This window comes from Grus americana, chromosome 2, assembly GCF_028858705.1.
Source record: "Grus americana isolate bGruAme1 chromosome 2, bGruAme1.mat, whole genome shotgun sequence".
Taxonomy (NCBI): Eukaryota; Metazoa; Chordata; class Aves; order Gruiformes; family Gruidae; genus Grus; species Grus americana.
The window spans coordinates 72,233,494-72,260,637 of NC_072853.1; the positions used below are offsets into that span (position 1 = coordinate 72,233,494).

Sequence of the window (27,144 nt, forward strand, 5' to 3'; positions counted from 1 at the left end):
GACAAAGATTTCGTACCATAAAGTAAGTATAAATAAATTTTATGTTCTCAGGGGGAAAAGCCCAGCGCAGGCCGAATTGTGCTACTTGAACAAAGCTAAATGGCTAGAAATGTATGGTGTAGATATGCATGTAGTTAAGGTAAGATCCATGTTATACTTTATTTTATGAATGTGGGGGTCAGAACATTGAATGGAGATGCTGTCTCAGGCAAAACAGTCTCAACTCAGGGAATTTCACTTAATTTAATATACGCGAATTAACATAAACATTTAGTTACTGATTTGGGTACCGACCAAAAAAAGAAAGACGACAATAAATCAAACACAGAAACACCTTTCCTCCTCCTTCCCCAGCTCAACTTCAGTCCAGCACCTCTCCTCCCCTCTTCCTAGTGTCAGCTCCCCTTGCTTTCCCTGTGGGTTACACTCAGTCCCTCCCAAGGCAGCCCACAAGGTTGGGGTCATCTGCACAACAGTTTCCTTGTGCTGCTTCCTGCTTCTCACTCATTTTCCTCTGCTGACCTGTGCTATTTACTGCTCCTCTGCAGCTGCTTGGGTCACCCATGGGCCACTGTCCCTCAGGACTGCCCCAGTGTGAGGCACCTGTGGGCCATGGCCCTTCAGGACTGTCCCTGCCCTGGTGTGGGTCAGTCCCTCAGGGGTGTCCCTGTTGTGATGTGGGTTGCCCCTGGGTCATGGTCCCTCAGGAGGACCTCCTCCTGCAGGGAGAGGCTTCTCCCAAGAGTGTGTCTCCAGCCATGTCCCCTCCAGTGTCCCTTTCCACATGTCTTTTCCCATGTACCTCACATTTTCCCTTTTGTGTCTCCTTCTCCTTGCAGCTACTGCTTGCTCTTACACACATGAGCCAAGGTACGGGCTCCCCTGGCTGCAGTGTTAGTGTGAGGCTCTTTCCGCGGGCATCAGATCTATGTAGGGCAACACACGGCCTCCTCCCACGCAGGGCACCCTGCAGCCCCCCATTGCCAAAACCTGCCACTTTGCACCCAATACAGATGTATGTTCTTCTACTCTGTTGTGTTAAAAAAATACACAAACCTTATTGTTCAGTTTAAAACCTATGGATTTTGACATACTACTGTAGCAAGATTTACACTACTAATGACATATTAATTATTGATTCTGTACTTGCTTGCAGGGAAGAGATGGTTGTGAATATGCTCTTGGACTGACACCAACAGGCATATTGATCTTTGAAGGAGCCAACAAAATAGGCTTATTCTTTTGGTAATCTGTTTTTGTGTTATATTCCTTTCTGTTAAAATGCTGAAATCTTTCTCCTTTACATAATAGGGTCTTGACTGTATTTGATAATGTAGATTGAATCTACCAGGTTAGAAGTACCACTCTCAAATGTGAAATATTTGTTGAAAAATAGTCACGTTTTCAGGAAATCATACTTTTATTATGATTCCTGAAGTGTTCCAGCATTGCAGATCACTCATACATTTTGGAGGATTCTTCTAGATCACAAAATATTATTTTTCCATTAATTTTCTTTTTGCTTCTTGTGTTTAGGCCTAAAATCACAAAAATGGACTTTAAAAAGAGCAAACTAACACTTGTGGTCGTAGAAGATGATGAACAGGTAACTTTCTTCCCTTACTTGGGCCTGATCCAACCAAGTGTGCTGTGTGCTCAGGCTGTAAGAACACAAGGGAGGCTCAGCACACTGTTGGCTCAGGCTGCATTTCTCCTACCAAGGATGGTAACTAATATCATGCATGCCAACTTCCAAAGCTTTTGTTTCTGCATTTAGGGCAGAGAGCAAGAGCACACATTTGTTTTCCGGTTAGACAGTGCCAAAACGTGCAAACATTTGTGGAAGTGTGCAGTGGAGCACCATGCTTTCTTCAGATTGCGAGCCCCAGCAAATAGTAAATCTAGTAGATCCGACTTCATAAGGCTGGGATCACGCTTCAGATTCAGGTATTTAGCAAAGTAACAGCAATATATTTGTGTTTATGCAAAGGAGGAGGTACAGCATCCAGCAAAAGGCAGTAGTTAACTTTGTTTATTTCTGTATTTTAAGTGGGCGGACAGAGTATCAAGCAACACATGGGACAAGATTACGCAGAACTAGTACATTTGAAAGAAGGCCCAGCAAGCGATATCCTTCACGAAGGCATTCAACTTTTAAGGGTAAGTGTTTGTATGTGTGTTCACTGAACTAGTCATGCAGGTGTCCTGTTAACTCATATAAATGATTTATATTACAGCCATAAAATCTGTACCACAGTATGAAAAGAAAAACATGTCAGACCACCATCAGAATATATGTGGGGGTTTTTTTCTCTGAAGTCAGAGTCCGTTGTTCATATCTACTGTTTTTAATCTCTGTCTACACTTAATTCTTCCATCTCCCATCTGTGGAGAAGGAGGTACCTATGATTTCTTTTGTTGCTCTGTTGAGGCGGGAAGAAAAATTGCATCAAACTGAGTGAGGGAAAGCATGTAGCATTTTCTTTGAAAAAGTGCATTTGTCATGTGGAGTGGTGGAGCAGTGTCCAGAAGCCTCACTGACTTGCTCATCTAGCCAGACAGTTTTAGGGTTATTGAGCAGTCTCATTATGCAGTTGTTGCTGCTTTGCTGACTGGAATGGCATGTTATTCACCTATCCAGACTCTGACCTTAACCAACTTTCTCTGGGAATTGAAATGTGCTGAATTTGAATGGAATGACAAGGAACTGATTTCCCTTGTGGTTTTGTCATTTGTCCTTCAAAACTTAAGCGAAGATTTTTATTCCTTGTAGAAAAACCTAGGAAGGAGCACTGCAAGACAACTCCCTCTAAATTCTGTATTGCTTGGGGCTGGAGGTGTACTTGCGGTGTGGAGCAGGGTGAGCTGACATTCCCTTAGGATGTCTTTGCACTCCTTTGCAAAGAATTTCCTAGAATAAGAACCTCAGTTCCATGAAAAGTCCTTGTGGTATTATGGGGGCACTTTTATTTCTCATGAGGGGAAAAGGGGAGCAAACACACGTGCTTTCTAGAGGTTGTAACACCCCCCCCTCCTTATTACCTGTCAGTTTCTTACTGAAATGCAAATTTATTAAATTTGTGAGATGCTATTATGTGATACATGAGAGTCAATTATATGGTAAGTGGGGATGATTTTATAAGTGGAAGAATAGAAGAATAGTCCATAACTACCAGGTAAGAGCATAACAATTGTTGAGGAGAATATTGTCATCTTCTTGTTTAGTGGTAAATATTTTTGCTCTCTATAATTAGTACAGCTGGTTTGCTCCCCTTTCCTTACTCTGGGGTGAGATTCTCCAAGGTGGTTCAGAAATAAATTTTATTTTTTACAATAACAGCATCTGTCAGACCAGCAGGTTATACCTTGTGTCTCAGTGCTTCCATACTTACATCTCTAAGATGGGGGGAGGAGAGAGAAAGCGTGGCTTATGCTCAGTTTAGTTCTCTGTACACAGCAGCCAGGCAGAACTGCTGTCGTACCCAGATGATCTCCCTCCAGAGAGCTCAACAGCATGTTAAGTTAATGCAAAAATTCCCTTTAGATTATTGTCTTTCACACATCTCTTGGCCATTAAGACCTGTACCTAGTTGCAGTCCACAAGCATTGGATTCTGTCCTAGCTCAGTCTCTTTGAGACTTCTACAGTGTCTCATTAAGTTTGTCATCCACTTTCTGGATTCAACAGAGACTTGGATTTTCAGCTGTATCACTCAGCAGTTTTTCAACACTCTTGAAAAATAAACTGTCAGGAAAAAGAAACGATACATCCCAGTTATTCAACTGCCACCTTCACCGTCCTTTCCAGCCTGTCCAAGTTGCTGTATTCTCAACTGATGGGCTTTTTTGGCTACCATCGTTCACTGTAACAAGACATAGGGCATTACCAACTTCAGGAATAGTCTGGTTTCTGTAAGATGCAAAACTGCCGTGAGGGGTAGCTTCTGATTTCCGAGGGACTCAATGGTATTGACATGGTCGCTACAGCAAGGTGAGAAAAGTAGTGCTCTGGTTGTGCAGAACTCACTCTGCCAAAAGTCCTTCTTTTGTGACGTTTGGGAAGAACACTCTCATCTGCTGTCATCTTGGATGGGCTTTGACTCTTGCAGAAACAGAGGGAGGTTTGTGTCTTCTTCATACTTCATGTACTCGCACAGGAATGCACTTGCGACTCTGACGCATTTGGGCAACTGTGTCTGCGTGAGGATTCACGTAAGCTGTAGTGTAACATCCCAATCACAAGAGCTGCAAAATGACTGATATTTCACATCTTAGGTTTTTTTCACCTGTCTTAACGTTTTTTGGTTTTTGTTTTTAAGCAAACAATCCTGTGAAAGCAGCACAACTGTGGTAAGTGACTGCCCAAGTTCTCTAGCTCTCAGTTGCTATTGTCAGGCAAAAATGTTCTGAACATTTCTGTATTAGGGTTTGTCGAAAAAAGTTCTCTGGTGTGGAATGAATTGCTTTGGGATCTCTCATTATGCAGCACCAGATTCTTTTTGGGGACTACCTGTGAGACTTTAAGTGCTTCCATTTTTTAATTTTTTTTTCCTTTTTGTGTTTGAGATCAGACTAAGGTAAAGCATATTTCCTTTCTGCTCATTGCTGTTATGCTAACTTATCTAGCATTATTTGTTCCTGTTTCATAAATGTAAAATGAAGAAAAAAAATATTTCGCCCCTCTTTCTTGCACCCTAATTGCTGTGGTGTATATCTTGAATAAAATATTAATGTCCTTAAGAATATGAATTTTACTTCACTGTAATACTTCCCTGAAGAGTGGTACCCTGAACTATAGGAAATTGTGACATAGATGTATTGATTACATAAAAGCTAATTTTTTTTCTCCCTTAGTGCTAAAAATACTCCTGAAGTCCATAACTACCAGGTAAGAGCGTAACAATTGTTGAGGAGAATATTGTCATCTTCTTGTTTAGTGGTAAATATTTTTGCTCTCTATAATTAGTACAGCTGGTTTGCTCCCCTTTCCTTACTCTGGGGTGAGATTCTCCAAGGTGGTTCAGAAATAAACAGCATCACATTGGGAGTTAAGGGGAAAGTGGAGGGACTCTTCTTTCTTTCTTTTTTCCCCTGTGTTCTTGGATGCTCTGCAAGCTGAATACACTCCATTTGCCTCCCTTCCCTTTCCCCTTCCCTCCCCTCCCCTGAAATCACAGGTTAAAGCCTTTGGGACTGTGGGTATGATGGACCCCAGGAGACTGCTCTGTGAGCAGTGCTTTTGTCTAAAGCAGCCTCTCACATTGGATGAACCCTGACAAGAAGTTCAAAGTTGCATCCATCACCCCATCACAGCTATTGCTATGTTTGTTTCTTGGGTTTTTTATTTTTGAAACAAGCTCCTTTATACACACACTTCAGGGAAAAACCTTACCCGGTTTTCATCTGTGATACTAGCAGTCAGTGCTACTGAGAAAGCAAGCTGTGCTTTCATCCAAACTGAGTGTGTGCGTGAGAACTTAGTCTTAACACTTGTTTTTATTAAAAGCCTCACTAGTGATTTTGTTTCACTGTTTCTCCTCAAGATCTCATGGATATGAGAGCGAAATGCTGTCACCAAAGATAGGTGACCTTCTGAAGACTGCTATTACAATAGTAACCTTTCTCACTCTCCACCTTTGATTAAAGCTGACATTCTTTTGATGTGCTTTCTGTGAGAAGCACTAGATGTACCAGGTTGTCTCTCAAATAGAAAAGCAATTTTCTTTGCATTTTCCCATGAGTGTGTCCTAACGAGCAAGCTCATCACCAAGAGGTCTCATGTATATGCTAAATGGCATGGGAGAAGGTGTGAAACAGGGGGGTTCCTAGGGCTCATAGCGGGTGTGCTTCTCAAGCCCCAGGAAAATAAAAAGTTGAAGTTAATAGGGAGTTTTTATATGATTTCATTAACCAGGTTCAATGTTTTCACTTGCAGCCACAGTATCATCCTAATATACATCCTGCTCAGCCACACTGGCATCCACATACACCTGTGAATGTAAGGTAAGCAATCTTCACTTTATGAAAAAACTATTACTTCTTTCTTTATCTTTGGCATGAGGCTTTGGTGGATGTATTGGCAATTTTCTGCACATGAAAACCAAACAGAAGTTAGAAATATATGATGCAGAGGCAATATTAAATAACTTCTATTTAGATTTTGCTTTGGAATGTCCTAATCTCCTTGATGAAAATTTTTTTCAGGTTACTTTTAAATTTAGAATTTGAAATACAACTTTAGTGTATTTCTGTAGGAAGTATGTTGGATGGGAAGATTCCTAATAGCCTCAATAAAACTAATTGCAATTTGATAAGTATTTAATCTCCTAAGACAAAGAAGAAACTCATTTTAGGGTAAGGTTAAATTATGAGTGAACAGATGCAGCACTTCATCTTTTGTAGAAATGTATGTAGAAAAATAGCCTGTATATGGAACAATGTATCAGGCACTTTACAGATAACTAGTGTTAGTGAATGTTATAACATGGAGCTTTTGAGAACTGTTTCACAAAAGTATTCCTGTATGTGCTATTGTGCTATCTTCTCGCATACTTTTTTATTTTGTAACTAGCAATGAGAGAAATTGAGTGAAAAGGAATTTTGGAAGACATTCAGTCCAAGTTAGAACTAGCTTGGTGGAACGCACAGTGGAGGCACACACCTGCTGGTGGATATGTGTCTGTGCATGTACATGTGATAAAAATCAGCTGCTATTTTGTCCTAATAAAAAGTAACCTTTTAAGGTTACTCAGTTTTTTAGACAAATAAATGTTGTCTTGAATGAAAAATACCAATACCCTAACCTTCATTCCTATTCATCTTACATTTTTATCTCTATATCCTGACATGAGGATAGGGAGACTTCATTCTTAGTGTAGGCAGGCTCTGGAGATGAGGCTGAGCTTAAAATGGATGAAAAGACAATTTGGTTCAAGTTTGAGTGTGAGAATGCAGGAAAAAGGCAAATATGTTATTAGAAATACTTACTAGGCAGAGAAACAAACATACTCATTGTCATCTCAAATTCCTAGTATACAGCAGTAAAGAAGATATTAAATTTATGCTAGAAACAGAAAACTGTTTAAACTGGATAATTAATGTTGCCTGTACTTCATGGCGAAAATTCTTCCTGGTTTTAGGGTTTACTTGTCCATTTTTTTGTGTGTGATTTAAAATGTACAATTTCACATTACAAAAGAGTGGTTGCCAAGAGAAGTTAATGATTTTATAACTCATTTGAGGTTTTGCTGAATTTTTTCTAAAGATTTCTTTACTTATGATACTAGTCTGTAACATTTTAAAGCCAAATAGTTCACCCTGGAGCAGACTGATATTGAAATAAGCACAATAATGTATTGTAATGTGTGTAGACAACCTCCCCCTTCAGCCCCTCCGCTGCCTGGGCAAAGATTAAGGTCAGTGAAATATGAACAATGGCGTTTTTATAGCTAGGCTTGTACGTCTTAAAAACATACTTAAAAGCTCAGTCGTGCAAGCTCGGTAGAAAAGGTGCTCAGAATTTTTGTCCCAGTCAGGTAGAATCATTTAAATGTGTGGTTAAAGTGGAAGCTTCAAGTTGTTCTAACTTGGAGTCAGAGTGAAAGAGTTGGACATTTAACATCTTGGATAACTTGATTTGAGAAAGCTTAAATCCATCCAGCTATGAACTTGGGATCAAACCACAGATGCATGAAATACTTTCTGCTGGGCATACAAGTCTAGAATGGGCCAAGGGCTGAAATGAAACTACCTGTGCAATACATGTTGTATATGTGGGGTTGTTTAATAATTTGTGAAATAATATGTGGAATTGTGTCTCAGTCTCCTTAGTAAAATCCTTTCAGTGAAATTATTTGTTTGCAATTAACGTTCAGTCTTCTGAGAAAATTCATTCCAATTAACAGTTGTCATTATATACCTTTAGAATATCTCCAAAAAAAAAAAAGAAATCTAAACCTGCCTGTATTTCTGCTAGCATAAAAAAATTACCAAAATGAAAAGTGCAACTTCAGTTTGGTAATAAGGGAATCTTAAATATTGTCGTTTCCTACATACTGTTCAAAATTTTTATTTATATATTCCCCCCCCCCCCCGCAATGATTCAGGAGACAGTGTCGGAGTGCTTGAGTTTAATATCTCTAAGCAGCAATAAGTACTGAACAGAAAAGGAAAAAATATTTTTCCCCTTAGTACTTCTACAAGTTTCACTGCATAGTCACAGAGAAATACTTGTACTAGCTATAGACTCTAGGTGCTCATCTTAACAAGGCGTGACTCTGTAACTTACAGGCTGCTTCAGTGTAATTAACAGCACCAGTGCCGAAGAAACAGCAATATTTACAGAAGAGCAGTTTTCATTCTTAATAGGATTGCCTTTCTTAATTTTTCAGACCTTAGGGATGTATTTTCATGAGCTCAACCTTTTGCATGATACAGTTTATTTTACTTGTTTGATGTACACATTTAGTTTCGCTATAGCCTCCTCCGCTCTCCCCATCATCCCTCTGGAATTCAGGAGCATTGATGCCCAACACTTGTCTCTAGCACTTGAAAACAGAGAGGGTTTTTAATGACTGACCTCTGATTCAAAGCCTTTTGAAATCAGCTAAAAGATTCTTGGTTGCTTCAGTGGCTTCTGCATCAGACCTATAGGTCTGTCACCATTTCCTTCCCTAACTGATAGCTGCCCGTCACACTGTATGCATGCTTAGCACTTGCTGGATGAACTCATGTGACTGTGTAGCTCTCATAAGTTTACTTCCATCTCTCACTAACCAATAACTGTGCAAATGGTACAGGCCACCCTATCATGATGACAGGCCATATTGGAAACCCCCCACAAGTGGAGAGGACAGCAATTTACGATATATCCAGGAGCAGAACCAGAAGAATTTAGGAGGAGTCCAAAGTATGGTGTACCAAGATAAACTCATGACGACCCTCTGAAAAACAGTCATCTTCATTTCACCTGCCATCTTAGACAATCATTGCATTCCATGGTCCTTGTCTGTCTGCAGTATGTTCAAAGTGTATTGTGCATAAAGTGTGTGTCTTTGTATGTACATCCATTCTTGTTTAGTGTTCATGGACATTCTTGGGAAAAGTATTTTCCGTGTCTTTGTAAAAAATCTTGAAAAACCTTTTGTGAAAGCTGGTAAGAATTTTCAATGCACCAAGACCAGAAATATTTCTGGAGATTTACATTCCACCATACTTTCAAATCTGTGACTCTCTGCCTGCTGTTGAAGATCAGCCATTTGTGCCTTATTTTTATTTTCTTGTTTCTTTTGAGTCAAATTAATAGATGAAGTTTGAGAAACTTTGTTTTTTAGTTGACACGCAAATAGGAGATTGGAGGGAGGAAAAAGACATAATTCACACTGGCAATCAAAATAGCTTGTGGACCACCAACAAAGGGAGCCTACTGAGCTAGTCATAGGTTTGGGTGTCATTTGTTTTTAATTTTTGTGTTCTGCAACAAAAATAGAGGTGCTTGCTTAACTTTGAAAACAAGTATAGGGAAAGAACACTATAATAAACTTCGTGGAGTATGTGTATTCCTGTTGTGACTTACTGATTATTATATTGATAGCATCCCTCAAAACCATACCTGCTGCTATAATGGCAAGAATGTTAAAAATGAATCCTTGCTAAAAGGGTGCTGCTGTCTTCTTATTTTTAATGTGATTATGGAAGTGAACTATACAATCGTATAAAACTACCTACTGATAACTTTTCCCTGAGTGGATTCAAAAACACAGCTCGTGATCGGTACACTATGAGATGAGGACAATCCAGTGAAATAGCTCTATTTTTTTAAGTTAGACATTTGCAGAGTTGAATGTATATTTTACAAACCTAGGTTTTTAAATAGGCTTGGCTGATATTTTGATCACTTGCCAATTTATTTTTTTTAAAACTGGAAATCATAGTGCCATCTTCATTCATGCATTTGTTTTAATTAGGCCTTACATCTGTGGTCTCTCTGAAGTTGTTGGAATGAATGAATCTTCATTTGGGATATTTAAAAAATGAAGTAGTTTTTAACTTGATTTTGATAAATATACAGTTATAAATAGCTATAACCATGAATTTTTTCAGAGCAAATTTGATAGTGTATAACTTTTTGTGAAATACATTTGTTTACAAATGCTGTCTTTTAATATTTGTTTTGATCTTTCCTGTATGTGCTAAGTACAAATAAAAATTTTCAATCTTCTTATTCTGGTTATGATGCATTATTTATTTTTTAAAGATTGTGGGGGAGGGTCGATAGATAACAATACACCTCGTACTTGTTTTGCTCTGGAATCACTAATGCTGTGCTGGATATACGTTTTCACTGCAGTCTGTAGAGGGGGGAAAACAATAAAGCAATTGTGCACTGAGAAGTGAAAATGCCAGAGTAAGCCTCAGGTGGGTTAATCACAGAGGCTGACTTCAGTTTCCCCAGGCCAGTCTTCCTGTGTTTCAGGGACATTTTATTTGGAAAGGAAGAAAGAGAAACTTTGTTGAAGCCATCGAACAAGGGCCTAGCTTAGCTGCTGCTCTGAATGTCCCCTGGAGGAGGTCTTTTTTTTGAATATTCACATTAAAGCGGAGCATTGCTGCTTCATGATTCACACACCTACACTCATAATACTCTATTGTTCTTGTCATATAACTTCATTGGCTTCTGTGTGGTTTGTTGTCAGTGTTCCTCCTCATCATGTGTTGTTATCTGTGCTTTGATTTAATGCTGAAAGTGCACTGAATGAGGGGTCTCCCTGACAAGTGTCAAGAAAAGACAGCACAAGGCCTAACCGGTCCTTAAGTGTAAGAATGCCTCATGCAGGAGGTCTGCACCCGGGTGAAGAACAATCTGTGGGACTTGTGTGCTCTGCAGTTTGTGTGTGTCACCTCAGGGGAATCACTTGTCGTTCTGCTTCTCTGGAGAAGCAGCTCATGCACTCTGCACTCTCCTTGCACTTTTTCATCCCACATCCTCCTCACTGTCTGCAGAAATCTGTACCAGCAAAGTCACCGAGCAATCAGATAGGTAAGAAGAGATAAATTTCTCCATCCTTCCTTGCTCTAGTCTTAGTTGGCTTCTTGTAGCAAATGGGCTGGGATGCGGTTGGGAAGAGGGAGAGTTTCTACCTGTTTCCTCTCTGCCCACAGTATTGCTCTGACTGGGCAGTGCAGCTTATGTCACCTCAGCAAACATGGATACAGGTGCTCCGGCACTGAACTACGTAGTACAAATAAGTTGCTTTATATTTAAAAGCATGTTTTGAGGTTTTGGGGTTTGTTACTTACAATGTATTGTTTTTAACAAGTGACTAATACAGGCCTTGTTATGTTAGAAATACAATTTTGTGTTTGAAGCAACACAAAACACTGCAGGTGAAAACCAAGTTACGTGAGGAGAGAGGAGAAAGGTGGAAAATGCTTGGTTAACTCAGCTGTTAAGTGTAATAGCACCTCTTGTTTAAAAATAAAATACTGGGAAAGCTCTGGCAATATAAATCTATACTACATCCTAGATTCATGCTGCTACAGCAAGCCACTGGTAGTTTATAGCTGCACAGTCTCAACACAGGGACTTGATAGCCCTGGTATGTGTGTGTTTATAAATTGTGTTGAAATATTTTAACTAGGAATTCCTCATGAGGAAATGCCACACAATTTTTACCGAAGAGCATGTTTTACAGTCATTCTAGGTACGGAGAAATCAACACATTTTGAATGTGTTCTAAATATACAGGGAAGTTGTTTAAAAAAAAAAACCTTGCAAACTGCCTGAAGGAGGTTCCTCCTGAATCCCAATGAAGCGCATTCTCAGGGGTACCTGTTGAACTGTGTGTGCAGGCTTTCCCCACCCCGTTCTAAAGTGGATTAATTGTGCAAGCCTAAAATCTTCTTTTTACAAGTCCAGCGTACACTTAGAAACTCTTCTGTAATCTGATTACAGGTGACAAACACTGCCTTCGCTTCCACTTGGGGGGGACAGAGGGGCAGTGTGTGCGAGTACGGTGCTAGGCATCTGAGAAATGACACCGATCTGAAGTCCTGTGTGTAATCGGCCACGTTCTTCCATAAGCTGGAGAGTTGCTTGATACATCTTGGCTGAGGGGATCTTGTGATTGTATCTCTGCATACCTTCCTCCAGCGTTTAAGAAAGCTGGAAACCAGTTCTTCCTCAGCAGAGCTTAGGCCTGGCTTTCCACTCGCTGTATTCTGATTTACAGTGGGGTTACTTTTGCCCTGTAATAACACTCTAATCCCGCGTCCTCTCCCCCAGGAACTGGTGGGAGACTCAAAAAGCTGGCGATACCACATCTGTAACTTGGGATGAAATACATCCTTCTTCAGCCCCAACCAGGCCCTGGCATGCAAACTAATGACTAATATTGAATACTGAAATATAATACTGAATTACAATACCGAAAGCGTTGGCACATTTGGTAAATTGTTTTAGTGTGGGCTTTTTCTTTAAACTTCCATTTTCAGCTGTTTTTCTCTAGCTGATGTGAGTCACAGGCAAAGTGAACAAAGGGAGCAGGTTTTGTAATGCATTTGCAAAGCTGGCAGTCAGGGGTTTGCACACTTAAGGAAAAGAATCGACAAGTCCTTCCAGACCCTTTTGTCAGCAAACCCCTGTGCAGATTGACCAAAAGGAGGATTGCTGTCTCACACTGTGGATGGGAACAAAGCATATATTATGGCCTTGTGATGTAAAATGTAATTTTTCCTTCCTTCTGGATGAGTGTTGCAGAAGACGTCTCTTCAGCCTGCAAGAGAAAGAGTGTTAGAGCTTGCATCTAATTTTGAAAATGGAGCTTCAGCTGCTGACAAGGAATAAGCTGGGGAGCATCTAAGACAGGGAAAAAATGAAATTGAGTATATCACTTGCTTCTTGGGCATCAAAGTTGGCTAGATGGAGCCCTCTGAGGGGGAGGAGGAAGACAGTTCAGTGCCGCCATCATCTGTTTTCAGAGAACGTTTTCCACCAGTCATTCCAGTTTGTGTATCAAGCAGGCAGGCTACTACTACCTAGCTCAAAGGAGAGAAGTTTCAACACACATCCATCTAACCTGACACCAGATCTCTGGAAAGACTGTTGGTGATGAATGGTTTTCCTCTTCTTACTTTGCAAAGGAGAACCAAGGAAAGCAGATTTATAGGTGAATGCTGTCATTGCAGCGTTGCTAGTGATAGCCAAAGAGACCGTTCGAGCCAGAGCTGCTACAGACCAGCTGGCATTAATGGACATAAAATAGGAACTGTACTTTTTGAAATTGATCTCGGATTGTGTGTTGTGCTTTGAAAAGGGACAGATCCACCGGGACCCTAGCTTCTTTTGTTAAGATTGCGCTAGCCAAGAATCTCCTTTGAGAGCCAGCTTGAACTAGCACTCTGCTGGTTGAGCCTCTGCACCCTAACCAAACTCGTGCTACAGTGAGGATTGAGATTTCAAACTGTTTCAGAATAAATACTTTTTCCTACTTTACATTCAAACTGCAAATGCTTGGAAAAACACAGTGCTGTTAGGTGGGCTCCCAAGTTTTAATGTTGAAGGACCTGCAGGAAGATCAGTCCTCCTTTTTCAGCAGGCAGCAGACACATAGAAAGATCCAGCTTTTGGATAAAAATAGTAGTATTCAAAGTAAAGAAGAAAAAATGTAAAGGGACAGACTACACCTTTCTCTCCATCTCTTGCATTGCAAGAGTACATTGCAAAGCAGTGTGTGATAATGGTGAAGACTTTGCTCAGCTTCCCTTATTTTCCATGTACTGTTTTACCTTGAAGTGACTGGCCAAGTCAGCTTCCTTTCCAAGTCTATGTGCTGTTGCTGTTGTTACCGCTGTGTCACAAAAAACAGATAAAAACTTGATTCAGCTGGAGTTTCTCCCTTGATATGAGTCACTTCCAGTAATAAAGTTTCTGCAGACTAAATGCTGCTCTCAACTACTTACTAATGACTGTTTCATGACTGTCCTTTAAAGCAAAACAACTTATTTTAAAACAGCTGGTTTCACAAGCAGTAATCTGAATTTAGTTGTAAAGTTCACAAATCAACTGTGCACTGTTGACTGCACTTATTAGTAGGCTGCTGCAGAAAATGCAAGCATGTCTGTAATAACTTGCATATTGCTTTTAATTTCAGCATGTAATAACCTTCAATTTTGAACTGGAGGAAAAGGTCATGTTTAAAAAAATACAGTATTACCATCCAACTTTCCTAAAGATGGTGATTTTTTTTTTTTTTTCAGATAGAGACTTGGTACAGAGGGAAGACTGGTGGAGATGGGAAGTTCCACCAGCTTGATATCTTAGACCCAATGTTACTTCTTTGTTTTGTGTTTCTGGAATAATGGCTTTCTCTTGACTGTGTGGGACTGCTCCTTTTGGTTTGTTGGTGTCTTACCTTCCATGATGTGTTGCATGTATCTTTTCAGAAGAAATCCAGTTCATTTTCTCTCTGGCAGCAGAAGCATTCATGATGACTGCCTTAGTCATCATACCTTCTGACAACTGAGGAATCTTCCAATTTAAAAATGAGATTAATATTGAGCTAAGGCTATTGGGGAAACAGTGGAAATGCCCCTAGGGTTCTGTTTTCAAATTGCCACCACAGCTACATTTCCGCTTTTGATTGGGTTTTGTACTTTCTGTCTTCTAATTCTGTAATGTGCTTGTCTGCTTCTCCTTCTCCTTTTCCTTTTTCCTTGCAGTAGTGTGACCTTCAGCTTTAAACTATCAAACAGCAAAACCTGCAGCACATCAGATCAAAGATGATGATGTACTGAATTAAGCAAGAACAGATGTTTCAAATAGGAACAGTTTAGAAAATCTGTAGTTCCTAGATTAGCAATGTCATATGTTGAAAGACTACAAAAAACAGTATTTTTTTTAAATGAGGCAATGAAAAACATCTTTTACTTCCTGCATCATGAAGAAAATGAAAGAAGTAGCCACACCTAATTAGTAGTAGGAAGTACTGATCTAATACAATCTAAACTCCAGATTGAAAGCTAATTATTTATAAATTTTTTATCCCCACTAAATGCAAAACAATCTGTGCTGGGATTATAATTGCAATTGTTTACCTGCCATTATCAATTTCTACAATTTTGAGAACGTTAGAGAAGTAGAAGTACAAAACGTTACTACATCTCCAGTGCGTTCTAAATTGTGCAGTGACATAGCAATGAACTCAGGAGCTAAACAGATGACAAAGTAGCTGTGTTCCTTTTCATGTCGAGGTGCCAAGCCCCCAAACTGTGAGGCCTTGTTGGCAGGCAGGAGGGCCGGCATCTTGGTGTGCCTGAGCCGAGTCGTTCTCATCAGTAGGAGTGTAGGAGTCAGGCAGGAAGGAAGGAAGAGCTCAGGAGAAAAAATGGGCCAGGGAAACAAAAAGCTCAAGTAGAGGGTTTAGGAAAAGCAGCGTTTTACGGTGGAACATGCAATGGGAGGAACTGGAAAAGGAAGAGCAATGAAGTCTGGTAGGGACTGTGGGAATGGAGAAAAGCATGACTATCTCCTTCTCTGGAAATATTCAAAACCCTCCTGGACATGATTCTATGCAGCATGCTCTAGGTGATCTTGCTCTAGCAGGGGGTTTGGACTAGATGATCTCCAGAGGTCCCTTCCAACCCCTACCGCTCTGTGATTCTGTGAAGAGGAATGAAGGAGGCAAGGGAGTTTTGAGACTTGAGCATCTGTGCCTTCAGCACCTGGTGCTCACTGAATCAATAAGCAAGGCTGGTGTGAAGCAAGGCTCTTTAATGTAAAACTGGATGCTGCTTCTGTATCAAAATTTTGAGCCCAGGAGGGCTCCGTTTGTTACTCATTTTCAGATTCTACTGTTGTATTTAATGTGTGTCTCTCATTCGCAATTTCTGACTTTAAAAAAAAAGTCTGAAAATTGCTTTTAAGATAAAGTGAATGGTTTCTTGCTGTAACTGAGATGAGTTGCCCAAGTGTTGCAGTGAGAACAGAGATAGGACAGGTTGCAAATTTGTAAATAAGAAAGCCCGTGCTGTGCTGAGTGATTGATTTTGTGTTACATTTACCTGTTAATACTGTCTTCTGAGCAACTAAGTGAAAAATTCTCTCCTGCCTTGATAAGAGTTTTTGCTTGCTGTACACTGTACCTGCTCAGTGGCCTTACTGGTAATGCGTTAAAAGGGCAAAAATCTATAACCTAAACTGAAGTCATGGGTGTAGCAATGGTGTCAGGTATGTTCACGCTTGACTTTAAAATTACAGCAAATTACTGAAAATTCAGAAGAACGCATATTGCTTTGTAGGGCATTAGCAACATTCAGAATCTGAATAATTTAGAAGCATGAAACTCCTACAGTTAGATTAATTTTTTTCAAAACCATGCTTTTTCAAGGACTTTCAGCTTTTTTAGGGACAGAGACAAAAAGGAGGTTTTGTAAGATAGGAGCGTATTGTTAAGGGAAGCCAAATGCAGTGGATTAGCTTTAAGGCTAAAGTGATTTCACCTTCCTAATCTGCTCAGTGTGAGGCTGCTGTAGTTCCTGGTTTGAGAGCCCAGCCTGTAGTGATGCTGAGCATGTATTCCAGAGATGTAAATACGCACAGAGTATGCATTCAGCCAGCCACGCAGAGCAAAAGAGGAGGAGAGCAGTGCCTTTACCAGCACCCACAGACAAACAGCAGCACACAAACATGGGGCAGCACAGAGAGCTCAATCCCATATGCATGCACCCCCACAGAAAACAGGACTACAGTGAAGGAGGATGGCCCAGGCTGCAGTGATCAGGCATGACCAGCCAAGCATACTGACCAGCAGCTTGCTTACATGTGGCTGGTCCCTTTTCTCCCCCTCCTCTCCATTTTCCCCACGCTTGTTCTTCCCTCATGCACATGGATTCTCCCATACCCTTCCCTTGTCTCCTCTCACCCCTGCTTTTTTCCCCACATTGCTCCCAGTTTTCCTAAGTCCATCCTCAAATTTCCCAAGGCTACCTATGTAGCTTGGACCTTATGTGGTATTACTGATATGGTTTCCTAGGTAGTGCTGGCCTTGCAAGGTTGTTCTCACCAAAATGTCCCTGATACTCCCCTTCAGTGCTCTGTGAAGTATGGCCATTTCTCATGTAGCTCTTCCATCACTACCTGTGAGATCCGGGAATCCTACAGGGTACACTCTGTAACATTTGTTAGCTGCTTACGCTTTCATCTGTTACGTCCAGCAATTTCTTCTGTCCCATCCCATGGTTTCTCATGTTCTCCTCTGTTAGCTAAGCCTCAGGTCTGTGCCTGCTTCTTTTGTCTCCATGCTTTGGCAGGTGTGTGATGCTGAGGAAGGGAGAGAGAGCGAGGGATGTGCTTGGCTTTGATGGCCTGAGTTATTTAATGGGTTAAGTGGTGGAAAAGGCTGTAGCATGGTTAGCAACCCGAGATCAGCTGTAGGCTGTCTTGGAGGCTGAAGTTCCTTGCTTGGTTTTGCTCCTATTGTAACCTGAGTTAGCTGGCTTGGATTAGCCACCCTGAGTTGTTTTATTTCCCAAGGACAGGCATAGGTTGTCTGCCTGTGACTGAAAGAGGAATGCAGCACTGACTTGGGGGAGGATGTAATCCGTCTTAGAAAATTTTGTGTCTGCTTTTCAGAGCTTTTCTCATCTGCAAGGACATGTGGGACAATGAATTTTCCTGACAGGTGATTAAATATCATTAGCTATCGTTATCATTAATTAAAACCATTTGTAAATGAAGAAAAGCAAGTTTAGTTCCCTAGTGGGCATATTTTGCATGACAGTTTTGCAAGGCAGTATTTTATTAATGATCATTATGTAGATAAGGTGAAATCTGTGAGGACAAAGGCTTTGTCAAGTCGAGATTTGTTTCTTGGTATTTTATTAGAACATGCTTTGCTGCAGACTCTGTTCTTCTTGTGGAGAATTCCAGATTACTCCTGCTTCAAAACTTAGTTCAGCATCTTGTAATGCAGGAAGCTGCTGCACGTACTTTTATCTCCTACAGGAGAAATTTTCCCCGCTCCCATCACCATTTCTGAACAACCACTTCCCCATCACCATTTTCTCCTTCCTTCCTTCCTTCCTTCCTTCCTTCCTTCCTTCCTTCCTTCCTTCCTTCCGAGGTTGGTTTGTCTGTCTGGGAGAAGGCTGCTGGCTGCCCACTCTGCTTTCTGAGGTGTCCCTAGGAATGGATGGGGACTGCTGGTCGTCCCTGGCAGTGGGAAGAGGAATCTGCAACACATCTTCCCAGGCCTTCCCTAAAGGATGCACATGGGCCAGCTCTCCTGTCATGTGTGAGGTGTGAGGGCAGAGCATGGAAGCGTAACAGCGCTGTCAACTTTATACTTCTCACAGTTTACGAAGCCAGTTCTGGCCAACAAAGAGGTCTTGGTTACATGGTGCAGGGAAAAAAAAAACAAAAGATAGGTTTGGTTTAGTGATCCCAATGCTCCTTTACTTAGGAACACTCATTGCTTTTTTGTGTGCCAGTCCTTGGCTGCAAAAATGAAACTTCATCCTCTCTCTTTTATAAGCAGTCCTCTTGCCATGGTCTGTGTTTCCTTCTTGTGTAATGCTGGGTCCTCTCAAAGTCTTTTTCTTCAACCAGTGGTTCTGGCCAGTAACTGATACTCATGCAGAACACTACCTTATTCCTATCCCCTCGTTTCCTCTTCATTCCTCTCCACAGGGAAATTTCAAGAGTATGCAAAATCCCAAGACTCTCTGTGCCACTTTACATACTTTAGCAACACAAGGTGTGTGTGAGATTCTAGATATGATTAAAGCAAGTTTGGCTAAAAATTAAATTGGGGCTGTTTTAACTTCTTATGAAGTGTGGGCATCCCCTTCCAAAGGGAGAAACTAAGCCCAAAAAATGAATGTTTGGCTTAACATAGCTGTTGAGTTCAGCCAATCAGTTGGGGTAACACTGGCCTGCTTAGTTCAGTTTTGAGGGGAGAGGTGGATAATTCAGTCTTTCACATACCTTTCTGTTGTCCATTTTTCTATGATCTCCTAACACTGTTGTATGTGTGAGTTGTACACTAGAGGAATGGTTTGGTTAGGCAGCAGATGGCTGAGGCACATGAAATATAAGAATGTCAACTGAAAATAGCTTTTAAAGCAAAGGGTGAGGAGTATAAAATTGGGATAGAGAACTAATAATGTAAATAAAATTTAGAAAATGGAAAAAGTAATCAGAAGATACGTGTTATTTGCCCCATTCCTCAATATGTTGCCTTTTTGGTCAGAAGAAACTAAGTATGTGAGTATGAGACTAAAGGCAATACTTGCGAACTTCGAGTGGCTTTTTTTGAACGTTCAGCCATCGTTAACTGAATCCTCAGGAGTGCTTTGCCTGAGGAGGGACAGAGAAGGATGAAACGTTTTCTTCCTTTACAGAATAGCCTGTAGGGCCCTGCCCCATTTTCCTTGGAGAACAGGAGTTGGTTGTATAGGAAGCAGTTGGAGCTTGTTGAGAAAACTACACAGGTAAATAACAGAGGAAAAAGAGGAAACCTGCAGGACAGCCAATTGACTATTAAAAGGTAAAACAAAGGTGTAACATTAGTATACTAGGAGACCCAAAAGATAAATACAAGAGAAGGGATGAAAACTGATACCCATCCATGTATGCACATAGTCTGAAGCATTATTTGATGTCTGGGGAGCAAGCATGAAAGCATGGAGGGCTTAGGATGTAGTCAGAATGTTGGTTCATTGAAAGGAGTGATGTGTTTGCATCAATGGGTTGGGAAGGATGTATGAGCACATTATCTATTCAGGTAACCTAGACAGAAGCAAGCAAAAGACAGAAAAGTTAATGGGAAAAAGATGCATTGAGGGGAACAGTCTCAGGTCTCTACATTTAAGACAGTGGAAGAACAGAAAAATAAGTGAAAAACAGATGTGATACATAATAATAGTGATGCCACTGTGTAGAAACTGCACTAAGATGTCCAGTGTGCCCTAAGTTATAGAGAATACACAGAAAAGGGATTTGGACTACTCATGATATTTTTGTTTGGGTACTGTCAGCTCTTCTAGTAGACTGGCTCTGGGGCTGCTGCAAGCCCTGTTTATGATTGTTCAGCAACTCATCAGTCTAGCAGTGAGGGTATGGGTGCGAAAGTCATCCTCACCCCAACCCCATATCCATCAGAAGTGTAAGAGTTGACTGAGCACTGAGATGAGTTTGCCTCAATATCATTTAGTTGCTATCAGCCCTGGAAGAGTGCAGATAGCCACATACTTTTAAATGGGCCAGCAGTTTCAACATGGGATTTCACATCAGAGTGCACTGCCTGGGTATTGACATCCTGACTGGAGCTTTGTGACATACTGTCTTCAAGGACTTCAGTGCACATCTGAACATCAGCTTTGCTGGGCTTGCTCTTTACTTCTTTGAAGTGATGGTCACCCTGCATTTTACAGTGAGCACTCCTCTCTGGACAATCAAGAAATGTGTCTAGAGAATTTGGTGCATGTTTGGCATCATGAAAGCTACCTCATGCCCATAGCAATATGAGGAGTCAATGTAAGGATTTGGTGTGATCTCATCCATTTTGAAAAGACCAGTTGAAAATCTGCTAAAATAGCCTGCCAGCGGGTGAAATGAAAGCAACTCCCAAGCACATGGGGTTTTATGTCTTGAAAAAAAAAAATTGAATCATAGACTAAAAAAAAGGATGTGCTGAGGCTCCAGCTCAAAACTGATCTTATTTCCAATAAGAGTTTTAACTGTGTGAACAAAACCAGCTATCCTCTCAATCCAAAAATGTCACTTCAATCCAAGGCGCTGGAAGAGAGAGCGCAGGAGAGCTGTTACAATTAGTGTGCAATCTCATTAGCCTGTACCTTTTTCCCCCAGTAGGCACTTGCTTGATTTGATTACAACAGTGAAGATACAGTGCAGTTTCAAAAGGCAGACCAGTCCTGGATTATCTGAGCTCACCAAAGCTGTCCCCTGTGGATCAGACCCCTGTTTGTATTGTTTCCTTAAGGCAAATAAGGCATCAGAAGTGCCTTTATTGGCAGTTGTTGCTACATGCTGGGAACCTGCCAAGATTAATATACAAAACATTCCCCTCCCCACCTCCTGCTTTCAAAAAATAATCAGTGTAAAAGTGTTATTCAATTACTAGCCAGTCGGAAACCTCATGTTGTCAGAAGTTGTTACTAAGACGACAGTGGTTATTAATGATGTATGGAGTTGCATGCTTCAGCATATCTTTGGAAGTGATACAGATGTGTTTATTTGCAGATGACTGGTTAATTTTGCTTTGAATCAGTAAGTAATCTGCAGAGAACATATGTAGCAAGTAGCTAGGTATAATTTATTCATTGTTCCTTTAATTACTCTGTTTTTCTTGATTCCATATTGTCAGGTTTTCAGCTGCTGTTAGTAATAAAAGCAAACTGAAAACCCATGCAGCCGAAGATAAAATTTCTTTAGCATGTTTCAGATGGGCAGGAGATTCATCTTTTCTTGGAATTAGTTGATTTACTGCAACTGCTGACTAATGCAATACTACAGAATAAGTTAAAACCTTATAAAAATTTTAAGCGCTCCTCTGAGGAAAGCACATTCAAGTCATTTGCAGCAACTATGTAAAGTTATCTCAGTCTTATTTGGTTGCCGGCATGGAGAGAAAACATAATTTCTAGAAATTCATGGTCATTTCAAACAATACACTGAAACAGCATCAGTTAAAACTACCAAAGAAAATCAACAGTGTCATCTGACACCTCTGAGTTAGAGATGATGAATTAAAATTTCAACATGTTTCCATTTCTCCAAATATTGCAGAATGACAACAGTTAATCCCCTAACTAAACATATGCAAAAAACCAAACCCAGTTAGTTTACCAGCACAGGTATGATTCCTTTTTGACCAAGTGCTATTTTGTATGTTGTTACCTGTAAAGCCTTTTCTTTCCAGCAGGAGATTGTTCTCCATTTTTTCCCAAGTCACAAATTTTTCATACAGCTATTTGCACTGTAAATTTGGAGGCCCAAACTTTCTCAGGAATGTAATGTTATTCTGGGACTACTCCTTGGTCTGCTCTTCTGGCAATTTTACTTTAAAGGAGGTATTGTTTGTTGCCTGGCCGCTCTCCTATCCCAGGTGAAGTTGCAAATTCCTGCAGGACAAATTTAGATGGTTTTGAGAATCATATACCCAAAGTCAGTCAGAATTTGACTCAGTATAAGAGTCTAACAGAGATAGTGTAGTGTGTAAAATAAAAAATAACTCTGATATTAAAGTCATGCCAAACAAGCAGAGGCATCATTTTTCCTCACCTTATGAGTCTCCTCTTAACAGAAAACTGTAAAGATTTGGGATATACTTTGTTAAAAATTTTATTTACAAAAAAAGCTATGTATTTTTTCCCAAGAAAGTTTGCATTCTGTCTTTTCAAAAGTACAATTTGTCCTACTGTTACCACTCTAATTTTAACTGAATTTACTTTGTAGCTATCCCTTGAACAACAGTGATCTGCATCAGTTCAACATTGAGGAGAATGGTGGAGCACCATATACCACAAAAATTCCTGCAAGGCACCACCACCACCACCGTCATCACCACCACCATGCGAATTATGGCGCCCTTGCTCCCGACAGCAAAGACATTGTTTCTGGAGTTCCGAACCCAAACAGTAAGTCCACTGCAGTGAACGTCATTTCGGTAACTGTGCTGCTTTCAGATTTGTCTCTGGCAAGCAGGCAAAGAAAAGGAAAGGAAAGCAACATGCATTTCAGTTTTTCTCCATGAAGAATATGCTTCATGTTATTATTTGCTAGCTTTGTACTATGTGTGAATGAGACAAGATTTGCAATTCCCTGGCTTTGCTATGGGGTTATGGGATTTCGTGTTAGATTGGTGTTCCACAGCTGAACAAATACATAATTAGTCACAGATACTGAGTCTCTAGCCACTTAGTACAGGCTATTTTTTTGTTGTTACTATTTATTTGTATAGTTTCACAAACCTCTCCTCGTCTGCCATTGTCTTTTGCTGATCTGCACAGCTGTCCTTCAGCCCTCATTGTTTGGATCTGACTCTTGTTTTCATGTCTGGGCACAAACAGCAGAAATTTTGGAGCATTGGACAAACAGCATCTTGCTCTTAGTTTGGGTAATGGGAACAATTCCTGCTCAGCCCCAGCTACCATGACCTGAGTATGCTTGCTTGCTTGGTGGAGAAATTCTTGGCATGTAGAAAGCAAAGAGGAGAGAAGCCTATTTGTTCCTGATGCAACCTTGGGGTGTTTGGGCGTAAGTCTCTGCTGCTGAAACTGTACAGGCTTTTTTAAGGGTACATAGCTCAGCCAAATATTTGTAGGTTTACACAGGAACTGGAAGAGAAACGTCCCTGCCACTGAGTAATCCTGTTTCTTGCTCTCCAAATTATCACCTCTGCACACTGCAGTGCGTGAGATGCTGAAACTCTGTAAGAATTTCAGAAGATGGGCAAAACAAGGTATGATCTATTATTTTCATTGCCTCAAGGGGACAGTAAGTTCTTCTTTGCCCAGTTTTTGCCTTTATAATTGTAAATCACCCTGAGATAGGCATCCGAGGCAGTTAATCTGACAACTTTCAAATTCCTGAAACCAGGATCTTGTGGTGAGTGGTGCTGAGTGACCTTGACTGTAGGCTGTCCCACCTCAGCAGTAATGCACCGGCACCTTTCTACGTGCACTGGCACTTTAATCAGACTTTGTTTCAGAAACTCAGAAATGTTTTCTTTAATTTTCTTACCCAAGGAGAGGGAGAAAACAGTTTTTAGGAGGGAAACTCAAGAGGTAAACCACAAGGCATTGTGGATGTTTAAGGAAGGAATCCTAAGCACTACAAATTGCTTGCTGGGGCTTTAAGTGAAGCTACTCCCTTAAGAGCATCCTCCAGGAATCGTGCTGTCTTTCAATGATTGTACGCTCCATGCTGGCGTACCTTCGTGCTGCAAAGTGTGTGGGGCTGGCACAGCATGCTGCCAGCATGGTCTCCCCCCACCTGGTGCTGCCGCGGAGGCCCATGGTGGACCACTGGGCACTCCTGCACCACCGATGTGTGTCCGCATCTTGGCTGTGGTCTGCGGTGACCGGTGCCAGCTGGGAGGGTGACACAGACCACCCGGTTGGGTCACTGCTGGGCGGCTCGCCCTGGCCGTGCACCTGCTGGGCTTCGGCCGGCCGTTCACGGGGCCACCATGAGTGGCAGCTCAGCGCTGGCGGCTGAGGGGTGCTCGCGACGCTGAGCTGGAAAGCCTCGCCCGGGCTGTCAGCCTGGTGCAGCAGGAGGCAGTGACCTTTCTGGGGGGTGTGCCAGCCTGTATTTTTCTTTCCCAAATTAGAATTGAAGCACGCCAGGAAATTCAGTCGGCGCCAGCTACGCTGCTGCTCAGTGCCCCAGCCCTGAGGCCACTGCAGGCCCTACTGCCCCTGTCCCCTCCTGGGGGTCCCCCTGTCCTGCCCATGGCCCAGGGCCCCATGTCAGCCCCCCGGGGCCTCAGGCTCTGGCCCAGCAATGCTGCAGCAGAGCTCCAGCTCCCCACAGCCCTGCCATGGGCTCTGCCGAGCCAGGCCCACCTGTAGAGCGGCAGGTGATTAAAGAAACAACAGCAAAAAGCACAGTACAGGTGATTATTCTAGCTCTGTGTCTCCTCTTAGGCCTCAGTGCTTTCTTGTGCCTCCTTGTTGGTGAAATACGCTTAGAAAATCGTAAGGGCAAACATCAGGAGTAGTTCTGTTTGTGCCCAGCGAGCGTTACCTTTGAGTTGAAATGTGGGGCCCGGGAGGCCGTGTCCCCCCAGGCGTGGGGAGGGTGAGCTCTCTCTCCCCAAAACCCTGCACTGCTCGCAGGGTGCAGCCTCCCCGGCCTGTCCAGCAGCTGCAATGCTCCGAAGGGGCCTTCGACAGCCGAGACGTGCATGTAGCACCGATTCCTGGAGATGGATGTACCTTTCTCTTCATTTTGTCTGCTTACAGCTAGTTCATGCTAGCTATTTGATTAGAGAAAAGGGAATCGGTGCTGGTTCCTGACATGGCCTAGTGACAGAAGCACCAAATGCCAATTCCCGGTTTCTCTAAGGGAGCAGAAAGGGGCAGGGGCACCTCCGAGGGGAGGCTGCGGTGCAGACACACCGGCTGTGTAAACAGAGTCAATGTTAATCGTTTGCAGTTTGAGGTGACAGGTCTGGGTGCCTTTTCAAGGTCAGTGCTCAGTGGGTTTGCTTTAGTTTCTTTTGTTTTTAATGGATCCTTTTAAACACTGCTCAGGCTGTTTCAGCTGAGAAAGCCATCTTGTGGAAAAGGCTCATAGTTTATGTGCCGAAACGGTTAGGAGCATGCTGTCTGTCAGTCGGTTATCTAGGATGGCCCACATGGCGGAGTCTGTGGGACAAGAAAAAGTCAGTGAGGAGACACTACCAGGGGTCTGTGTCAGGAACCTGGGGACACGGGGGACTGATGTCTGGCTCCAGGCTGTATGGAAAGGCCACTGCTGGGAAAGTGTTTCTGGGAAGTAAGCAGTCACTAACCTGGGGACACTCTCAGGGAAGAGAGTGCTTGTGACCAAAATATCTCAAGTGGAAATGCCTAGAGAGTCACAAGGTCTTGTGGCGGGAATATGCTGTCCTAGTTGAAGCTTTCTGGTGAAGCTGACAGAGGTGAGGCTGTGCACACCAGCACTTCAGTTCGGCTACCTTTTGCTTTTCCAAGGGACCATGGGCGTTTTGTGGTAAGTCCAGTTCCTACGGACTTATCTCTGAGCTCTGAGGTTGTTTTAAATTCATCTGAAGTGGAACATGGAGTGACCAACCCTCATGTTCCCAGCATCAGGTCGAGAGGGAGAAAGCGTCTGCCTTTCCTCCACTTACACCTATTCTGATAAATGCCAAAGTTCCAGCGCAATTCACAGGACATGGGCAGGAGAGAGGGAAACAACAGTACGCCCAGCCAAGGTTCCCTTTAAATACTGGTGCATGTTTCTCAGAAAACACATGGCCTGGGATTTTGTTACAGAAAACAAACCTGGGCCAGACCTGCCTGATTTTTCACATTCCAAGTAATTTGTCTACTTCAATTACTGGAAGCAGTGAAATCTGGTGAAACAAATCTGACGTGTGTGTTTATGAAGGCAGTTCAGCAGAAGATGTTGTTTTCCTGCTTTCAGCCTGATTATCGTATTTGTGATGCAGCCCTTCACCTCAAAGCTAATGTACGCAGATCTTATCTTTTTATGCAGCAGATCTTCCCCCAGTATATTCGCAGAATCCCAGTCCCGGGGACCACTGTATTCAAGAGCAGTTAGCCTGACAGCACCAGCACTGAAGCACAGAGAGGGTGAGCCGCTTGCTAAGCCTAATTGGCATGGCAACATTGTGTATGGATTACCAGGTGCACGTGAGCAGATCCACCAGCAGCAGCTGGGGCTATCACCAAAAGCAGATGCCAACAAGTATGCAATGTAGCTTGCAGAATTTTTATGATGTAAAGTGATGAACGAGAAGAGGGGTCCCAGCTTGCTTCTTGAACTCTGGGCCGAGCTTACAGGTTATCACTTAAAAAAAGGACATCCTTTATTCCTGAACTGCTCACTGCAAAAGTCCTTGTGTAACCCTAAGCAGAGAATGGTGTAATACAGACTGAGTTCCAGGCTGAAAACAGTGCTTTGAAAAACCAAAGTGCTGCCAGATCCTTTCTTGAAATGAAAGCCTGGTTTTGCCAAGACTTAATGCTGACTCAGGAAATGTATGCCTTTTGTAGGACTTCTTTTTTTGCCTTTTTTAAAATCTAGTTCCAATTTTGAGCTAAAAGGCTAAACTGGCTAGCTTATTTTCCGGAGCTCTCCTTTCAAACAAAAAACAAGAGCTTAAAAGTCAGTTTGAAATCGCAGCAAACTTGAATAATTTAAAGAAGACATTTTTTCCCCCACTGTGTTCTTTCTCGCCAGGAAAATAGAATGACTGTGTTTCTTAAAAAAAAAAAAAAACACCATCATGTCTTATCTTGCGGCTGTGGTAATTTATTCCCAGGTATCATCAGGCAGTTTCACAGTCTCATATCCATGGAAGCAGCCATGGTGTGAGAAATGCCAAACTCTGGCATCACTAACTTGTGATGAGAGACCACCAAGGGGAAGTCA

At 41.9% G+C, this 27,144-nt stretch overlaps 1 protein-coding gene across 6 annotated transcripts in view; it reads left to right on the forward strand.

Annotated features, from left to right (window-relative positions):
* The window catches only part of EPB41L4B (erythrocyte membrane protein band 4.1 like 4B), a 185,526-nt gene that overhangs the window by 84,334 nt on the left and 74,048 nt on the right, over nucleotides 1–27,144 (forward strand). For 5 of the 6 annotated variants that reach the window (XM_054816258.1, XM_054816260.1, XM_054816259.1 and 2 more), the window contains exons 8-16: nucleotides 52–139; nucleotides 1,157–1,245; nucleotides 1,537–1,606; nucleotides 1,778–1,947; nucleotides 2,051–2,160; nucleotides 4,319–4,349; nucleotides 4,854–4,887; nucleotides 5,935–6,002; nucleotides 22,474–22,655. In XM_054816258.1, the coding sequence (XP_054672233.1) occupies nucleotides 52–139; nucleotides 1,157–1,245; nucleotides 1,537–1,606; nucleotides 1,778–1,947; nucleotides 2,051–2,160; nucleotides 4,319–4,349; nucleotides 4,854–4,887; nucleotides 5,935–6,002; nucleotides 22,474–22,655 (842 nt within the window). Of the gene's footprint in view, nucleotides 1–51; nucleotides 140–1,156; nucleotides 1,246–1,536; nucleotides 1,607–1,777; nucleotides 1,948–2,050; nucleotides 2,161–4,318; nucleotides 4,350–4,853; nucleotides 4,888–5,934; nucleotides 6,003–8,797; nucleotides 10,222–22,473; nucleotides 22,656–27,144 lie in introns of those variants that run through there. The other variant, XM_054816263.1, reaches the window with a different exon arrangement.